General features: G+C 39.7%; 1 protein-coding gene across 2 annotated transcripts; it reads right to left on the minus strand.

Moving 5' to 3' along the window:
- Positions 1 to 453: 453 nt before the first annotated feature.
- TAF5 (TATA-box binding protein associated factor 5) lies at positions 454 to 14,031 on the minus strand (the record flags this gene model as incomplete). Of its 2 annotated transcripts, XM_084245093.1 has the most annotated exons (11): positions 454 to 671; positions 970 to 1,147; positions 1,320 to 1,497; positions 2,152 to 2,316; positions 3,659 to 3,788; positions 4,447 to 4,567; positions 5,660 to 5,795; positions 5,898 to 6,061; positions 6,899 to 7,214; positions 10,840 to 11,077; positions 13,473 to 14,031. In XM_084245093.1, 11 exons carry the CDS (start codon positions 14,029 to 14,031, stop codon positions 454 to 456), a joined length of 2,403 nt encoding a protein of 800 aa, XP_084101219.1. The 2 variants fall into 2 exon arrangements, with proteins under 2 accessions (XP_084101219.1, XP_084101220.1); XM_084245094.1 differs by lacking the exon at positions 2,152 to 2,316.
- Between the last annotated feature and the right edge of the window lie 4,677 nt (positions 14,032 to 18,708).

Consider the following 18,708-nt stretch of genomic DNA (forward strand, 5'->3'; position numbering starts at 1 on the left):
GGATCAGTTGACATTGTACTTTGAGTGTTCTACGGTAACTACATTTTTACAGCAGAAGCATACATGCTCAGAATTCTTCAGCTAAAATTCAAGACAGTATTATATTACTCAATTTGAATCTTGAAGCAGATGAATTATTGAAATTGATTTTTTTCCCTAAACATAATAAATTAAAATAGCATTTGAACAGAAAATGCATAGTTTCCACACAATCCAAAGCACCATAAATGTCCCCTCCGTGAACATAATACCTCTTATTCAACTAACGGAAATTAGTTAAATATGGTTGCTATAGAAACGTGGAACAGTCCTGATCAGATTTTCCAAGCAGCATACTTCCAGATCCATATAGACAAAACATTCTTTGTAGCTTAAATATTAATCACTGAGGTATTTGCTTTTAGTCTCCCTTTTTCAAACAGTAGCTTCCAAAAGGTCTTTAATACCGATGGTTTATTGTGGACTATAAGCTCCTGCAGCTAGAACCAAGTTTCTTCGAGTAAAGTGGAGGTGTACAACTGGTGTTGATTTGGTCATGTATGTTCCCAACAATAACTCCTGTGAATTCTCAGGTAAATTTATATGCCCAGTAGCTGTAGTAAAGTCATCAGTCTCTAAATCTTCAAATGCTTTGACAGCATCCCATAATCGGACTGTGTTATCCATTGATCCTAAGGGGAAATCAAAGAAAATTATTTAGTAGCATCCATTTAGATTCTGACATTTTGTCACATATACTTACTGTATATTTCTAGTGAAAAATCTATAGGAGCATTTCAAGCAATACTTGTCAAATATTCTCTGAGAAGACTTCTACTATTCAAATGTTGGTATGTGTAAAATGACTCTGGAATCCTATGGCTAAAGTGAAGAAAACCCTAAAACAGCAGGACTTAGTTTTGTAATTGTCAACACTCAGTGTTTCCTTATAATATGCCATTTACCACAAAGTCACTTTAAGACATTTACCTGATGCCAGAATTTCACCATCTCTACTAAACCTAAGTGAACAGACTGTATCAGTATGGCCTTTTAATTCTCCAACCATCAAACCATGTCCAATATCCCAAAGGAGTACTCTGCCATCTGTTGCTCCTGTAGCCAGGAATCTCCCATTGGGAGAAAATGTCAGGGAATGAATTGGTCCCTAGAAAAAGAAGTCCATGGAAAGAATCAAAATTAGGGTTAATTATGAAAATAAGACAGTAGAGTTCAGTGGCATGAACAGTATGTAAAAATGTATGAGTGGCTAATTTTTTAATATAAAAAGCAACCTTGTATGCTGGAAATAATGAAATGTAAAATGTAATGTAAAATACCTTGTGTCCAGTAAAGACCCTTACACAGTTCCCATTCAGGACATCCCAGAGCCGCACAGTTCTGTCTGCAGAGCCCGTAGCAACATAGTTAGAATTTGGATGAAATCTGGTACAGTTCACATCAGCAAGATGACCAGCAAATATCCTTAAAGGTTGATAGTGGTCTGTAGCCCAGAGCCTTTTTAAGAATTTATTGAAAGTCAAGAATATGATCAGTTAACTATGTAATGACAAAATTCTATCAAAAATAACTATAGAAACAACCATTTGAAACTCCAATAGGTCCAATAGGTCCTACTCACTAACTGAGGGAAAGGAGGTGGAATTACGAGACTAAATGTTAAGAAAAACTAAGGGTTGATTCTGGTAATACAATTTTTCATCCCTTAGTTCTCTAAGTACCCCTCCCCACTCCCATTCCCTCCTCTACCCCCCCAACTCCAGTCTAATCCATAGGTACAAGTGTTCTCCCTAGTTTTGGCAACGACATAATTGATTTCTAACATGTATTGTACTTCATCCTGAACTTCTCAGGTGGTGAAAGAGAAACAAAAAGATGCTTACAGTGATAGTGAAAGGTTAAGCATTTGATGGGAGGTGTGTCAAACTAATTTGAGAAAGAAAAGCAAAACTCTAGTATAGACATAAGTCCAAGCAGTAATACTCCTATTCCAAATTCATTTTCAGATCAAGAGTCAGAAATACTGACATTCTCTAAAGGTTGATCCTAAATAATGAATGTGAAAATGAGTTTGGCTAGAGTCTGTAATTCCCAACAAGAAGCCATTCTGTTCACTGAATAAACCCAGTCATAAGATCACAATGTTCTTACCGAGCTACTCGATCGTGGCCCCCCGACACAAAATAATATCCATATGGAGAAAATTGTGTGTCCCATACTGGATAGTTGTGTCCTTTATAGCCCACCAAGCAAGTAAATGTTTGAAGACTCCACAATCTAACAGTTCCATCCTCTGAAGAGGAAAGCAGGTAGTTCCTAAGAGAAAAAGATGGTACTAAAATTGATTCCTAGAATAAATTTTAGTTACTTGTCCAGTATACTGAAATAAAATACAGCTAAATAACATGTTACATATCTCATTTTTAATTTATGCATGCCATTCACAGTAGATAAGCAAGTTGAAAATACTAATGGAGGCCTCCCTGGTGGTGCAGCGGGTTGAGCACTGTGCTGTGAAGCTGTCCGCAGCCACTGCAGCACAAGTTCAATCCCTGGCCAGGGAGGTGACTCACATGGCACAGCAGACCTCTCCTGTCTTGCATGCTATTCCCCTCAGCAGTGTATTTCAGTGGATCTGCCTATTCTGCTCCCTACTCTGTCTCTGGTGAATCCCCCCCATCTCTGGCCTGCCCCCCAGCTCTTGTATGCATAAAAAAATACATCTTTAAAAAATAAAAAGGAAATATCTTTTTAACAAAAAAAAAAAACCATAGAACACTAATACCTTTTTCATAGATAAATGTAAAAGCTGAATATTCAGAAAGTTCATGGTTTCAATGAAATAGAAGTTTCCATCAAAAATGTATCATCTGACTAAACTCTTGACAGGCTAAAAGTTGTACCTATCCAAGTAAGATATAGATGGTATTTTATGAATACAATATGTCTTCCCTTCATTTCTGTTAGAGATCATGAAAAATAGCTAATATCAATTTGTGGTTTTCAAACTACCTTTTCAGTATTGTCTTAGTTTTTTTGATTATACAAAGGTAAATAAGCTAATATTTAAAAACCAACAAAACAGTCTTAATCAGTTTGACTTAGAATCAAGCTGTACATCTTGATTCTATTCATTTGATATACATTAAGTTGCTATCTTATATACCATTATGCCAAGATGAATTAGTAAATGTAAAGATTCTAAAAGAAAATGATAGACAACCATGAGACTTTTACAAAAGAATTTTCCCCAACATTTACTTAATATTTCCAGTAGTTAGGGCCTCCCCAGTGGGGCAACGGTTGAGCACTAGGTCGCGAAGCTTCCCACAGCCTCTGCAGCGTCAGTTCGATCCCCGGCTGCTCCCCAGCCACCTGAGGGAGGGTCCCACATGGCGTGCAGACCTCTGCTGCCGCCCACTGCTCCCCTCAGCAGTGTACTTCGGTCCTTCTGCCTGCTCTGCTCCCCGCTCTGGCTCTGGTGAATTCTCTCACCCTCCCACACTTCTGACTGTACCCAGTGCTTGTATAAATAAATAAATAAATCTTTAAAAAACAAACAAATAAATAAATCTTAAAAAAAAAAAATATTTCCAGTAGTTAGCTTTTATATAATCTCGATATAACATGGAAGTAAATTTTTTTGTTTGTATTTTACCTGTCCGGACTGAAACTGGCTCCATAGACTGGCCCACTATGACCATACAAAATCTTCAACTCACTTGCTGTTTTCTCATCCATGATTCTTTCTAAGACATCATCTGATTCTTTATCTATAAGGCTAAGATCTAAAATGGTCCAGAAATAATAACTTTTAAAAGTATATTCATTTTAAAACACTTCAAGTTAGTCATCACAAACAAGAAAAGAACTAATATTTGAACAAATGCTCCTACATCCCAACCACTGTGCTAATGTCTCTAAATTAGGTGATATCATCCACGGTGTATAGGAGGAAACTGAGATTCAAAATAGTTGATAATTTGCCAGTGTGCACACAACTGTTCAGTGTTACTCAGTATCCACGATCTCAGTGTTTCATAAAAATGAAAATACTAGAATAAATTGTTGAAAACATATTACCTTGTTTAAACAAAGAAACTTTAAAATGAAATTTTTTACTAATTACTCTTTAGCCATTTTTGTAACTAAAACAAAATATTCTTCCACTATTTAAAGGCTTTTGAAAATTCACTGTCATAAAATGTTTCATTTTTAAGCTTAAGAATTTTCTCAGCTAATCCCCTCATTTTACAAGGCACACAGAAAATTACCCAGTCTAGCCTTCCAATCTTCTGATCACCACCCCAATGCACTTTTCATTGTGGGAATGTTAGCATTTTGAGTTAAAGTAAAATCAAGTGAAGTTTGCTATGATGTTAACCTCTTAGGTATATTCCATGGAATTGAGACTGGTGTAAACTAATGACAAGTCATCTCAGTTACCTGCTGCTTGTTTGACACTACGAAGCTTTTTCGGTGTCACAGACCATACTCTGACAGTTGAATCTGCAAAACCTCCAGCAATCAAACTAGAATCGTCAGTGACATCTACTGCAGTGAGTCCCTGCCAATAATAATAATATTTTTTACTAAACAATACTGTATTAGGAAAAAAAATTACAACCACATCTTATAGAAAACATATTGATAGCTATTCTTCTCTATGAAAGATTATTTGAGATTTCTTTCTCCTATGAAACCCAGTTTGAAAACAGTCACTTTGAGAACATGTCATTTTTTTACATATTTTTTATTTTTTTACATCATTGTTCATTTTTAAACAATATTTGCTTCCCCCCACCCCCTCAGGTGTAGTCCCCATAGTTTCCTTCACCAATGCACCCGTGCACCATTACCTCAGTCCCCTGTGCTCCTCCCTTCCTCCCTCTGATCCCTCTCCCTCCTCCTCCCCTGCAGTTATGTCTCTGATTTATAACTGTCTGTTTTTGCTTTGTTGTGTTTTATACTGCTACTGTTTTTTTACACTGATGTCTTATTTGGTTCCCCTATATTCCTGCTATAAGTGAAACCATCCAATATTTTTCTTTTTCCTTCTGACTTATTTCACTAAGCATAATCCCTTCTAGTTCCTGTAAACCTATGTTTATTGCAGCACTATTTACAATAGGTAAAACTGGAAATAACCCAAATACCCAAAAATAGATGAGTGGATCAAGATGTGGTCATTATACACAATGGCATATTATTCAGCAATCAAAAAAGAGAACATGTCATTTTTACCCCTTTTTGCTCTCCAAACTGATATGTGTAAATATTTTTTGTATCTTATTAAATATATCCTGGGTAGCCTACCACAGTCCATAAAGATACGTCAAATTCTTAATAAAATATATTAAGCTTATGTAATAACTTAAATCAAGCACAATAGAGATGAATTAGTTTCCTCCTCAACGGCTAGCAGAATTCTGATCAGTGAACTGAGGGGCCCATGTAACAAGACTTTGGTACCTACAAGTTGCTAACAGTCTTTCAAACACTGCCATCTTATCTCCTCTAACCAATGTCCAGTTCTCCTCGCCTGTTATCTTCAACTTAAATCAACAGAAACTCCATTTTAGTTAAAATATCTAAGTTTCATTTCATTGACCATTTTACTTGGCTCTCCATGTAGAAACTGCTCAATTGTTTTACAAACCTGATAGGCATTGAGGAATGTGTAAAAACAAATGGAGGGTAAACAGTCTGGCCCGAGGCGCACTCGTTTGGTGGTTTCCTTCATATTCATGATTTTATCCAACTTATCTGAATCTTTCAGCTCAGGAAGAGGAATTCTGTGTAAGGAAAATGACTGGAAATTACTCTGATATTGACCAACCTGAACTGTAACATAACATCCTACACCTCTGCACAAGTCCCTGAGGCTTTTCCCTCACCTGTTTTGAGGTGGAGCATTGGGATCTTGTTTTTTGCTTTTGGATCCAATATTATCTTTTTTCGGCTTCTTTTTTTTAGGTTTTCCTTCTTCATTTTCTCCTTCCTCATCCTCATCATCCAAAGGCACTTCAATTTCTGGCTCTTTTAATAAACCAAAAAATACCTACAAGTCAAAAGAGCCAATATTTTTATGGATTAATACATTCTTTTCATATCTTGATAGGATGAATCACAATTACAATATGGTTATTTATACTCTGAAGCAGATTCTGCATCTGTCTACCCAATAGTCAATCTTCCCTTATTCTTTATTAACAGAACCCTGGCGTGGCAGACCTCTCCTGTCTCACCCGCTGCTCCCCTCAGCCATGTATTTCAGTCAATCTGCCTGTCCTGCTCCCCACACTGTCTCTCGTGAATCCTCTCACCCTCCACACCTCTAGCCTCTACCCCAGTTCTTGTATGCATAAATAAATAAATCTTTTTTTAAAATTAAAAAAAAACCCACTGATTTTGTTGGAGCAGCAATATGCTCCATTAAATCAGTTCTGTCCCCAGGCTCCTTTGCAGTTAGGAATGGCCAAATAATATCATTCTGCCCAACAGATGTACATGTAAATATAGTGGGTAGGGTTTTAGAAAAAAACACAGTTTTCCTGATTAAAATGGAGAAAGAAAAAAGTCACATTCTAAAGATGGTGAAGCAGAAACTAGAAGGAGCCAGGGTCCCTGATGGCCTTGTGGAGCCCTCATGCCAGCCCAGGAGGGTCTTCCTCTGTAGTTCATGGGAGGAAAAATCCCTTACTTGTTTCAGCCAGGGTTCTGTTAAATGCAACCATTCTCACATTCGCACTAAATATATACATCATCTTTAACACATAAAATTTAGCATACAGTTATTCCCAAGCTAGCTATAAGAAAAATGTGTAAATTATGTAGATGCAAAATGCGACAATTTTTCATCATCTGCATTAGATAGTTCTTAGGTTTATTCCCATACCTTTGATTTGTTTGCCTCTCGTTTAGCCTCTCCTGCCAAACTTCCCACCATCGCATCTATCTGTTGCTTACTACGCGGCATCCCATCAAAGATGTCAATGTAGAGGTGCTCCTGAACTATGTTCCATATCTGATTGTTCTGTTTCTCCTGAAGATGCCTCTTCAAGAGTTGGTACGAGTCACGGGAAATACGTAGAACAAATTTACTTGTTCGAAAATCCAACATGGTCTCATTCCCTTTCATGTGTTCCTTTTTGGTAAGACTAGATAATACTCGTAGGTCATCCTGGTAATAACATTCCTGATCTCCATGGAACCTGTTTCAGTGATTTTAAAAAGTCATTTTTCAATGTAATCATTAAGGGATCTGCCTCTCCCCCATATATTTATAAACATCCCCAAATATTTTCAACGTAGTCTCTGAATAATCCTGCACACTAAGCTGTAGGATAAAAAGTAACTCATTTCAAAATTATTGCAACTCAATCTCTTAATTCATTCAGTCTAAAACTGACCAATTTATTTCTTTAATGAAACATATCATATACACTTTTAAAGAAAAACTGAAATAAATACCATAACTGATGACCTCTCTCATTCTCTTTCAGCAGACTCTTTTGAATGCCATCATTGGTAGAAATTTGAAAATGTTAGAATCTTTGCTTTAATAAATTTTATGTTCTTTCAAAACCTACTTTAAAAAACTTTTGATTAGAGAAAATTTCAAACACACAAAAGTAAAAACTAGTGTAATGAACTAACACACCTATTATCTAGATTCAACAATAGTCAATAGAAAGCATTCTCATAAAATCCAACATCTTTAGTGATTTCTTATATTCCTAATACTGTACTTATTGATTAAACATTAGAACTTTAATAATATGACTAAAGAACAAACAAATGTTAATACCAAAAGATGAGCACTTCTATTTACTCACCATTAACAAAAGCAATTAAACAAAGCATTTAGTCTTGGTGATAATTAGTAAATTGAAATTTACTTTTTTCCTACAAATTTTAATTTTCCTAAAAAGTTAAAGATAATATATTTGGCACTAAGAGCAGCAAACTATGTAAAAACATTTAGAAAACAATGACTAAATATGGTATTTGTGCTCTAGCTCAGATGCATATTCAATAGATTCCTAAACTGTTGCTTGTATTACCCTATTATAACTCTTTAAGACATGAACTAAAGGTTTTAAAATTTGAATAAAATTAAGAATCTCAACCTCTTGGTGTTTGCTATCAATCATTGCACATAACCTCTTCTGAGCATGAGTCTATCAAGAGTTGAGATAGACCTTAATAAGGAGAGAGAGAATCCCCTATGATACGCAGCTTCTTCTGTGAGATGGTTATACCACGAGACTGGAAGAAGTTTTTTGTTGACAGTACCATGAAAAAAATTAGAGTAGAAGTTCTGTCATTACCAGATTTTTTTTTTCTTCAAAAACACTGAGCTATGGAACATTTGCTTTATATCTCCTATTAAGCATCATGTATAATGAATGAATATCATGGCATAGAAGCCAGGAATTCCAAGTTCTATTATTCCTTCATTACTATTACTTGACAAGTCCTGGCTTCTGGGTCTACTGCTTCAACTAGAGAATTCTCATTCAAACTGTTAAGCACCCCTTCTTAAACATCCCTTTCCTTTGGCTTCTATAGCTCGACAATCTCCAAGTTTCTCCCTACTTCTCTGGCCTATCTTTTCATATCTCTTCTACCAGCAATTAAATATTGTAGCTGCTCAAGCCCTCTTGTTGACTTATTTTATGTGCCACTCTAAAAGATTTCATCCACATCCATCAATATTGTACACAACTCAAATTTATAGCTCCAGTCCCCCTATCTCTAAGCTCCAGATACTTATATATCATCCACCGATCAACTTGACATCTCTTAAATGAATCAAAGGTATGTTCAAATCTGAACTCAAGATTATTCCACAACTTGAAAACCAGGTCCTCTTTCAGAGTTTTCTATCTCAGTGAAGAGCACCCTTATTCATGGTGGGGTAGTGGAGTGGTGACAGAAATCTAGGAGGTTATGGGTCTCCCCTGGTGGCACAGCGGTTGAGCACTGGGCTGCGAAGCTGCCCACAGCCTCTGCAGCACTGGTTTGATCCCGGGCCACCGGGGAGGGTCCCACACGGGCACAGACCTCTCCTGCCGCCAGCTGCTCCCCCTAGCAGTGTACTTCGGTCCTTCTGACTGTTCTGCTCCCCACTCTGGCTCTGGTGATTTTTCTCACCTTCCTGCGCTTCTGACTATACCCAGTCAGTGCTTGTATAAATAAATAAATAAATCTTAAAAAAAAAAAAAAAAGAAATCTAGGAGGTTATATCAGTGATACCCTCACCTCTATATTCAATCCATCACCAAGTGCCTCACCCATATATCTACCTTTCTTCACCAACACTACCACATCCTTGTCCAGTGTTTTCTCAACCAGGGGCGCTACTAACATTCTGGGCAGAATAATTCTTTGCACATTAGAATATCTGGTAACCTGAAGCCACATTCTCCTCCTCCCTAGTCTTTGTGACAACCAAATATACCTCCACACATTTTAAAATAGCCCAGAAGAATATTATCCCTAGTTGAGAACTCCTGCTGTAACCTCCAAAACTGGCCAATCTATAGTCACTTTGTCCCCCCACCATCTGTTTTCCTACTGCATAAAGGTCCTTTCAAAATGCAAATCGCATAAAGACATGGTCCTTCAATAACCTCTATAGCAGGGATACCTCACTGTCTCCAAATATCCATTTCCCTTTCTTCCTCTACAATAGAACACCTGAATATTACCTAAGCAAACAGACACTAGGTAAAGACCACATGCCCTACTTTTCTTGTAGGTAGGTGCAGTCATTGATTATAATTGGCATTAAATTGGCATTAAAATTGATTATAATTGGCATTAAAAAAAAAAAAGTTTGTGGGCCTCCCCTGGTGGCGCAGTGGTTGAGCTCTGGGCTGCGAAGCTGCCCGCAGCCTCTGCAGCGCCGGTTCGATCCCCAGCCACCAGCGAGGGTCCCACATGGCACGCAGACCTCTCCTGCCGTACCTGCTGCTCCCCTCAGCAGTGTATTTCATCAATCTGGCTGTTCTGTTCCCCGCTCTGGTGAATTCTCTCACCCTCCTGGGCTTCTGACTATACCCAGTGCTTGTATAAATAATAAAATAAATCTTTAAAAAAAAAAAAAAGTTTGTGCTACTTCCATGAAGGATGTGTGCCATCCCTGCTGACTATCCACTGATACAATGCTTAGAGCTAGAGAGACATCTTGTGCCACAGGTGGCAGATTCATGAGAAGGATGGTAGAGCAAGAATATAGAAAGAACCTGGGTTCCTGATAGTGAAGGACTCTATAGCAGTCCTCCTCATGAGAGAGAGAAATAACCTTTTACCACATTGCTTGGGTTTTCAGTCACTCTCAGTCTAATCTGATCCTAACAAAGATTTCTATTACTCTTAGAATAAAAGCAAAAATAAACGTGTTTTCCCTAATTCTACCCTTTACAATCCCCTGCTCTTAGGATTAAAAAAGACCCTAGGGATCGTCCAAGAACCTACCTGTTCCAGTCCCCAACCAACTGTCCAGCTTCGTGTTATACCACACCTCAACCCTATACTCAGCTCCAGTCACACTGCCCTTCTTTTAGTCTCTGTATCTACCATGATCCTTCCCACCTAGAGCTTTCACACATGCTTTTCCCTCTTCTTTTCATCTGGTTAGCTCCAACCCAATCTGCAGATCTTACCTCAAGCATTACTTCCTCCAGAGCCTTCTCTGACTTCTCCAGCTAGAGCACAGAATCAAGTGCCTCTCCTACATACTCTTTTGAGTTGCAATCTTAAGTTGATGCATTACAGATGTACAAATATATGCACTATACATATAGAATATATATATTAAAATTCACATACTTCTCAAAGAATGATTTTGCTTCATTCTCATGTTGATTGTAGACTAGTTCCAAGTACATATGTACAAAAAGAGGATAAAAGAGTTGTGATAACTCTGCCCGATGGCAGTCCAAGGAACATTCAATGAAGTGTTTTAGTCCACTATAGTACTCTTCATACATTGTGGGGTCTCCTTGTTGGTTATAGGCTGATAGCACAGCACTGACATCCGGCTGGTCTTCTACTGCTACATTTCCAACTGTTTGAAAAATAAAAAACAACCTTCAAGAAAGTGATCTGAAATGTACCAGCTGAATATGGCTGTTTACCTAAGGCCCAGAGGTGAATTCTTTCTCAGACTTCTGTCCCTCTCCTCCCCAACACAATCTCATAATATTCTTCCAATAGGCTTTTCAGTCACCCATCCAAAGCTCCTTTAGCTTGTCCATATCTTTTTTTTTTAAGATTTATTTATTTATTTATACAAGCACTGGGTACAGTCAGAAGCCCGGTAGGGTGAGAGAATTCACCAGAGCCAGAGCAGGGAACAGAACAGGCAGACTGACAAAATACACTGCTGAGGGGAGCAGCGGGCCAGACAGGAGAGGTCTGTCGAACCATGTGGGACCCTCGCCGGCGGCTGGGGATCGAACGGGCGCTGCAGGTGCTGTGGGCAGCTTTGCAGCCCAGAGCTCAACCACTGCGCCACCAGGGGAAGCCCAGCTTGTCCATATCTTCAAATAAAATTTTCAAACCAGTAACAAAAAGATTAACCCTTTCCCTCAAGCTATCTTAAAGACAAATTTTATAAAAATGGCATTTGCAGGGGCCTCCCTGGTGGCAAAGGGGTTAAGACGCAGTACTATGAAGCTATCCACAGCCAATGCAACACAAGTTCAATCCCTAGCCGACCAGGGAGCTACCCACATTGTGCAGCAGACCTCTCCTGTCTTGCCTGCTGCTCCCCTCATCATTGTATTTCAGTCAGTCCGCCTGTTCTGTTTCCCGCTCTGTCTCTGATGAATCCTCTCACGTCCCCCACCTCTGGCCTATACTCCAGTTCTTGTACACATAAATAAATAAATCTTTTTTTAAAAAATGGCATTTGCCAATCAACTATATTAACGTTCTTTGAAGGTCCGATGCAAATGGCAATCCATGCCTGGAGTAACATTCCCAACTTTGAGCTTTCTTATAACACATTCTATCCTATGCTACCTTCACACTCCTTACAAAACATAAGCATAGGCTATCCCCTATTTATATTTGAAAAGATAACTCAATCCTATGTGCTTAAAACAACTGCCACAACCAGCATTTCAAGGTAGAAAGTATGAATATTTATTTGTAATATACCAATACTAAATAAAATGATGTATCTGTCAATCAAATCAGTTTGATGTTGGAAAGTTTTTTTTTTTGGAAAAAATTTTAATTGCCTGACAATACTGTTTTATTCTTTGGTTCTCTAATGGCCTCTTTTCCTCCTAACTGGTTTCTCAGTTATGATCTAAAAAAGTATCAAATTTTTGAAGAGATGAGCAATTTTCAGACAATAACCAACAACGTAATTCATCCATCTTATAATTCATTCACAAAATTCAATCACATTTCACATATATTTCTACTGTGGGTTATAATACTATGATTCATACTTCACTTCTGGCAGTATACTGCAAAGATAAGGTCTCATAAATACAGATTAATATGGGTAGAGATCAGCACTGGATAATTTAACTCAATAAACATTTATCATCATTTCAGGGTCAACTGAGACCTTACATTGCAAATGTGTTTGAACTTTGGGACAATAGTTGCTGGAACGGGGATCAGGAATGGATAACAAGTATAAGCTTATCAGTGCCTGGCCTTTTATATATAGTATAGCTAAGTCTCACAATAACCCATTTAATAATGAAAAAAAATTCAACCTTAAGAAGACTAAACTAAAAAGCAACAAAGGCAGAAGCTAATTCCAAGTCTGTCCAAGTCCTAAACGATGGTTCTTAAGTTTTGCCATAGGTCAGTAAACCCTTGGAAGTATTTATTCAAAAATGCAAATTTCCAGACTGCAGTATGTGATTCAGTAAGTTTAGGGATGCGATTTAACACTAGTCGTATGTAGCCTATATTCTGAGAAATACTTGCTAGCTACACTATGTTCCATCACTCCCTGGCTATGTGATCCAAAGCAAGTTCCTTGGCTTTTCTCAGTCTGTTTTCTCTTCTCTAAAATAAAGGTAAGTGTCTACCTCCAGTGGAACAGTGAGAATTAACACATAAAACTTAGAGCAGTTATAGGACTTAAAACACGATCGTACAGAATTTACAAATGTGGCGCTGATGCAGACCTGCTCAAGAGCCCTAAGAAGAGAAAAAGAACCAAAGCCCAAAGGTTCCCCGCCTCTCCGCGCGCACCTTCTCTACCCATCCCTCAGCTCAACAGCTCTCCTCAGTCTCTCTCTGGAACTGACAGCTCGAAAGAGGGTTTGACTGCGCAGCCGGCGCACCAGAGAAAGGGGCGGGCATGTGGCCCTAGAGGCGGGCCCAGGAAATTCAAAACAAGCCCGCAGAGGTGCAGGCCTGCCAGCCCCTGCCTTCCCCGCTAGCTTCCCTTCATGCCGGCCCTGCTTTCCCGGGACCCCACAACGCACCTTTCCCCGGAGCCGCAGAAGCTGTGGCTGAGCCCGGGACGGCGCCGGCTCCCGAAGCACCGGTGCCGGGAGGGTCGAGGGCCACCGGGCCGGGGGCCGAGGCTGTGACCCGGCTGAGAAGCGCACTAGCAGCCTCAGCGTTGGCGCCGTCCGCCTCTCCCAGGGCTCCGGAGCCCGCCACTGCCTCCTCCAGCAGCCGGGCCTCCCGGCGCAGCGCCTCTTCGGCTTCGCGGAGGTTGCTCTGCCGTAGGAACTGCAGCACGGCCAGCAGAGTCTGTCGGTCGTGAGGCGCGCCGGCCTCCGGAGCAGCGGCGGGCACCGGAGCCGCCCCCGCCGGAGCAACGGTGGAGACAGCCACCGAGGGTTTTGGGGTCCCGCCATCCCCTCCGGCCGACGACGACGCCGCAACGTTCCCGCCACCGCCGTTGGGACCGTTGTTGGTAGTGCCGCCGCCACCCTCGCCAGCGCCGTCCCCTGCCTGCGGAGGTAGTAGCGTCGGCGGTCCTTCAGGCTCTAACTTGACCGCCACCTCCGACTGCTCCTCCGCCAGCGCCGCCATCTTGCGGCTGAGCCACCTCGCGCCGTCAAGCGTGCTTGCGTTTTCGCCACATGGGGGGCGGGGAGGAGCGTTTTACGACAGCTCTGGGAGGCGATTTACGGCAGTAGGCGGAGCAAGGAAGACGGGAAAATGGACTAGGCGGCAGAGCAATTTTTGAAAGAGAGTGACCGAAAAGGCAGGAAGTGGGTGTTGGCGTCTGCCTAATACATTTGCCTGATAATAATTACCTTTTATTGCAGACCAGCTATATTCAGACTCTGATAGACGTTTTATATCATATGACCTCCCGTAATTCACCAGTGTTATAATGGGTTATTCTCACTTTACGGATGGCTCAACCAAGACCCAAAGGAGGTGCAATAACTTGCCAAAGTCACACAAGAAGAAAGTGAAAGTTTCAACATTGGAATCCATGTCTTTAACTCAAAAGTATATGCCATTTGCCAGAGGGAAGCTTCTGAGACACTGGTAATGTTTATTCTGGGTGGCGGTTCCTTTTGGGGATTTTTGGGGGGTGGGGCGGGCAGGGAAGGGTTGCATTTTTTTGTTTTTGTAAAAATTCATATTGCTGCTCACTTAAGCTTTGTGAACTTTACGGCATATGTGTTATATTTCAATAAAATGTACTTAAATGCCTAATTTTGTGTTTGTAAGATGTGTACATTCTGTATTCTGTTATCCATCATTATATGTAAATATCATTTTTGTATATTTTAAAATAATGTACCATTTTGCAATATGCGTCATAGGCTATAATTTGAATCTCATAATTCTCTGGGATTCGCTCAGATGAGAAAAGTAAGCCTGGGACATTGGGAAAATCTAGCACAGTTACTCATGTTACTGGTTTTGAAGTCTTGCTGTCTTCCTGTGACCCCACTTACCAACTGGATGACCTGGAACAAATTATTTAAGTCACACTATCCCAGTTGCCCAATTTTAAAATAGGGACAATGGTACTACCTACCTCAGAGTTGTGAAGATTAAATGAGATCATTTGTATGTGATGCCTAGCACACAATAAATAGCTATTAATTATTTTTGCTTCAAATTAAAAATTCTATAGATGTTTGATTAGAAAATCCAATCATGATATTAAATCTTGATCCCAAGACTGACATATAAAAATAATTTGATAACAAAGTAAGCCTATCGAAATTGGGCAGGTGGGGATGGGGAGTGGAGATGATTAAGAATTGGTTAGCATTTATTCAGCACAGGGCAAAAGACAGAACCTAAATCTAAATCACAGTCTTACAAGATGGAAAGAATTATCCTTTTCTTCAGGATCATTTGACTCATTTTTCTGATTTGGTGTTCACTAATTAACTTGATAATTGGTAGTTTATTGAGCACTTAAGTGAGAAATGCCATGAATAACAAACCCAGGTGTGTTTACTATTCCCTGGAAAGATATTTTATTCCATTGTGTATAGTAAATTAACATTCTGATGCAGAATTACTCTTGTGAATCAGGTCCTGGAAACTGGATTCACCTGTACACTGACTAGGACTTGAATTATGGTGTCGAATACAAGCGGTGAGGTGTAGGGACACGCTGGCTGTGTTCCCAGTATTATCTCACAAGAAAGCACTTTGTCTTTTCCTATTAAGTATCATGTTTGTTATGGGGGTTTTAGAAGTGTTCTTTATCAAATTAAGTACTTTTCTTTTTAATCCTAGTTTACTGAGAGGTTTGTTGTTGTTTTCTTTAATAAAGGAAAGATGTTACAGATGCCTTTTCTTTATCTTTTGTATGTCAATTTGGTGGATTAAACTAATTGCTGTTCAGACACTGGACTTGCCTTACATTCCAACGATAAATGCCACTTAGTCATGGCATGTTATTCTCTCTCTTCTTTTGTTGAGGAGCTTTATGTCTAAGTGCGTAAAAGATATTAGCCTGTAGTTTGCTTTTCTTTACTATCTCCTGGTTTTCATATGAGGTGATTTCTATTGGAATAGGGAAAAGTATGTCTACTCCTTTCAGTGATTTTAAACTTTTTTACATTATTTTCCAATTCTAAATTTACTGGAAAAAAAATCTTTTATTTCTGTCAGACTTTCTAACTTTCTGTTTACTTCAAAAGTGTTGTCCCTTACATCTTAGAGTATGGTTATAATAATTGCTTTAAAGATTTTTGTCTGACATTCCAATATCTCTGTCATTTTTTTAAAGATTTATTTATTTATACATACATACATACATACATACAAGCACTGGGTACAGTCAGAAGCGTGGGAGGGTGAGAGAATTCACCAGAGCCACAGCGGGGAGCAGAGCAGGCAGAAGGACCGAGGTACACTGCTGAGGGGAGCAGCGGGCGGCAGGAGAGGTCTGTGCGCCATGTGGGACCCTCCTCCGGTGGCCAGGGAGCAGCCGGGATGCAGCCAGGATGCAACCGGGATGCAGCCGGGATGCAGCCGGGATGCAGCCGGGATGCAGCCGGGGATCGAACTGGTGCTGCAGAGGCTGCGGGCAGCTTCTAAACCTAGTGCTTAACCGCTGCGCCACTGGGGAGGCCTCTTATCTTTTCATTTGAGTCTGTTGATTATCTTTTCTCTTGTGAGAAGATGAGACTTCATTAGTTCTTCCTATATTGAGTAGTTTCATGTTATATTCTTGACATTGTAAAAATTTTGTTATCCTGTGCAAATTATTGAGTTTTAATTTTTAATCAGGAAATTGACCCACTTAGGGCCTCCCCAGTGGCGCAGCGGTGAGCTCTGGGTTGCGAAGCTGCCCGCGGCCTCTGCAGCGCAGGTTCGATCCCTGGCTGCTCCCCGGCCATGGGAGGAGGGTCCCACATGGCGCACAGACCTCTCCTGCTGCCCGGTGCTTCCCGCAGCAGGGTACTTCGGTCCTTCTGCCTGCTCTGCTCCCCGCTCTGGCTCTGGTGAATTCTCTCACCTTCCCGCGCTTCTGACTGTACCCAGTGCTTGTATAAACAAACAAACAAATAAATAAATAAATAAATTTTAAAGATAAATAAATAAATTCTTTGTTCCCCAAGTAGAAGCAAGGACTATTATAAAAAAAAAAAAAATCAGGCTACAAGTTCTAACTTCTTCTGTGGTCTTTAGTTCCAGTATCAATGAACTTTCACAGCCTTGGCAGTGAAAAGTAGATCTGTCCTGCATGTATGTACCAGTAGCTAGCCTGGAACCTGGGCTATCATACAATTGTCTCTGTTCTCAAAGTCTGTGGAACATTAAATAGTCTCAGATCCATGCATACATAGATTGGAGATGAGCTGAGAAGTTCATAAACAACTTTGTGGGACCATTTTAATAACTTCCTTAATCTCCCTAATACTTCCTTTCTGATTCTTTACCTAGAAAAGGGATTGAGCTTTACTTTCTTTGCTGTGCACTGCCGGCAATTGTAACTGCCTTGGGGCCAAGAGGCAAAAGAATATACAGTGAAAACAGCAGTTGGGGTCCTCTCTTACTCTTGGGATCATTGTTACAATCTCAGAGTTTTAAATACTTGCCTGGTGTCCATCATCATCTCCTCCACTGCCACTATAGATTCACCTATGGACTGGTGTGGGAAAACAAAAACAAATGAAACTGGATTTCCCTCACTCCTTTTTGTGGTCTACAGAAGTACCATTTCCCACAACTTCAAGCCATGACAGATAGATGCCTCTTGGAGTTCTATGTGTCCACACCTGCTATATAGTTCTGGGTTTTAGCTTGTTTTTCAGTTCAGGCCAGGAGATAACCAGAGGGAAAACAAACTCAGTAATGGTTTAGTAGTACTTTAAGTTCTGGTTTACTTCCCCAGCCTGCCTGCTGCCATTTGCATTCAACACTCATCAGATAGCTATTCTACACATTCTGAGTGGAGTTTTTACCTGTATTCAGAGGAAAAGACAGAGTGATTGTATTGACCAGAACCTGTAATCTTAGTGTCATTTTAATTTATATTTTCTCTTATCATTAGGGAATTTAAACATCTTTTCATATTTTAGGAGCTGCTTTTTTATTCCTTTGGGATGTTAAGTTTTATCCTTTACCTCTAATTTTTAAGTTATTAAGTATATAGTTTTTTATCTGTGATATGTATTGCAAATATTTTCTCCCAACTTGTCTGTTGTCTTTTGATATTGTGTGTGTATATATATTTTATCATGCAGAAGCTTATTAAAATGAAGTTAAACTTATCAATCATTATTGCATCTGTATTTTGAATCATAAATAGAAACTTTTTTTGGAGGGAGGGTGTGTAGAAAACCCTTTCAAGTTGGAGAGGAATTCGCCATGTTCTCCTCTAGATTGTGTAAAGTTTCTAATTATTTCTAATCATTTTGGACTGAATCTTCTATATATGTGAGGTATGGCACTAAAATTATCTTTTCCAAAAAGTGTTTCCAAAGTTCTACAACTTTCCTAAGTTTGGAAATTTATTGAACATACTCACGAGACTCAACTGCAGGTAATAACCAAGGCTAAGGTTTTATTGTGTTTTTTTTAAATTTATTTATTTATGCATACAAGAACTGGTGTACAGGCCAGAGGTGTGGGGAGTGAGAGGATTCACCAGAGACAGAGTGGGGAACAGAACAGACAGATCGACTGAAATACATTGCTGAGGGGACAGTGGGCAAGTCAGGAGAGGTCTGCTACACCATGTGGGTAGCTCCCTGGCCAGGGATCGAACTCGTGCTGCAA

This window comes from Talpa europaea (genome assembly GCF_964194135.1).
Source record: "Talpa europaea genome assembly, chromosome: 10".
Lineage (NCBI taxonomy): Eukaryota > Metazoa > Chordata > Mammalia > Eulipotyphla > Talpidae > Talpa > Talpa europaea.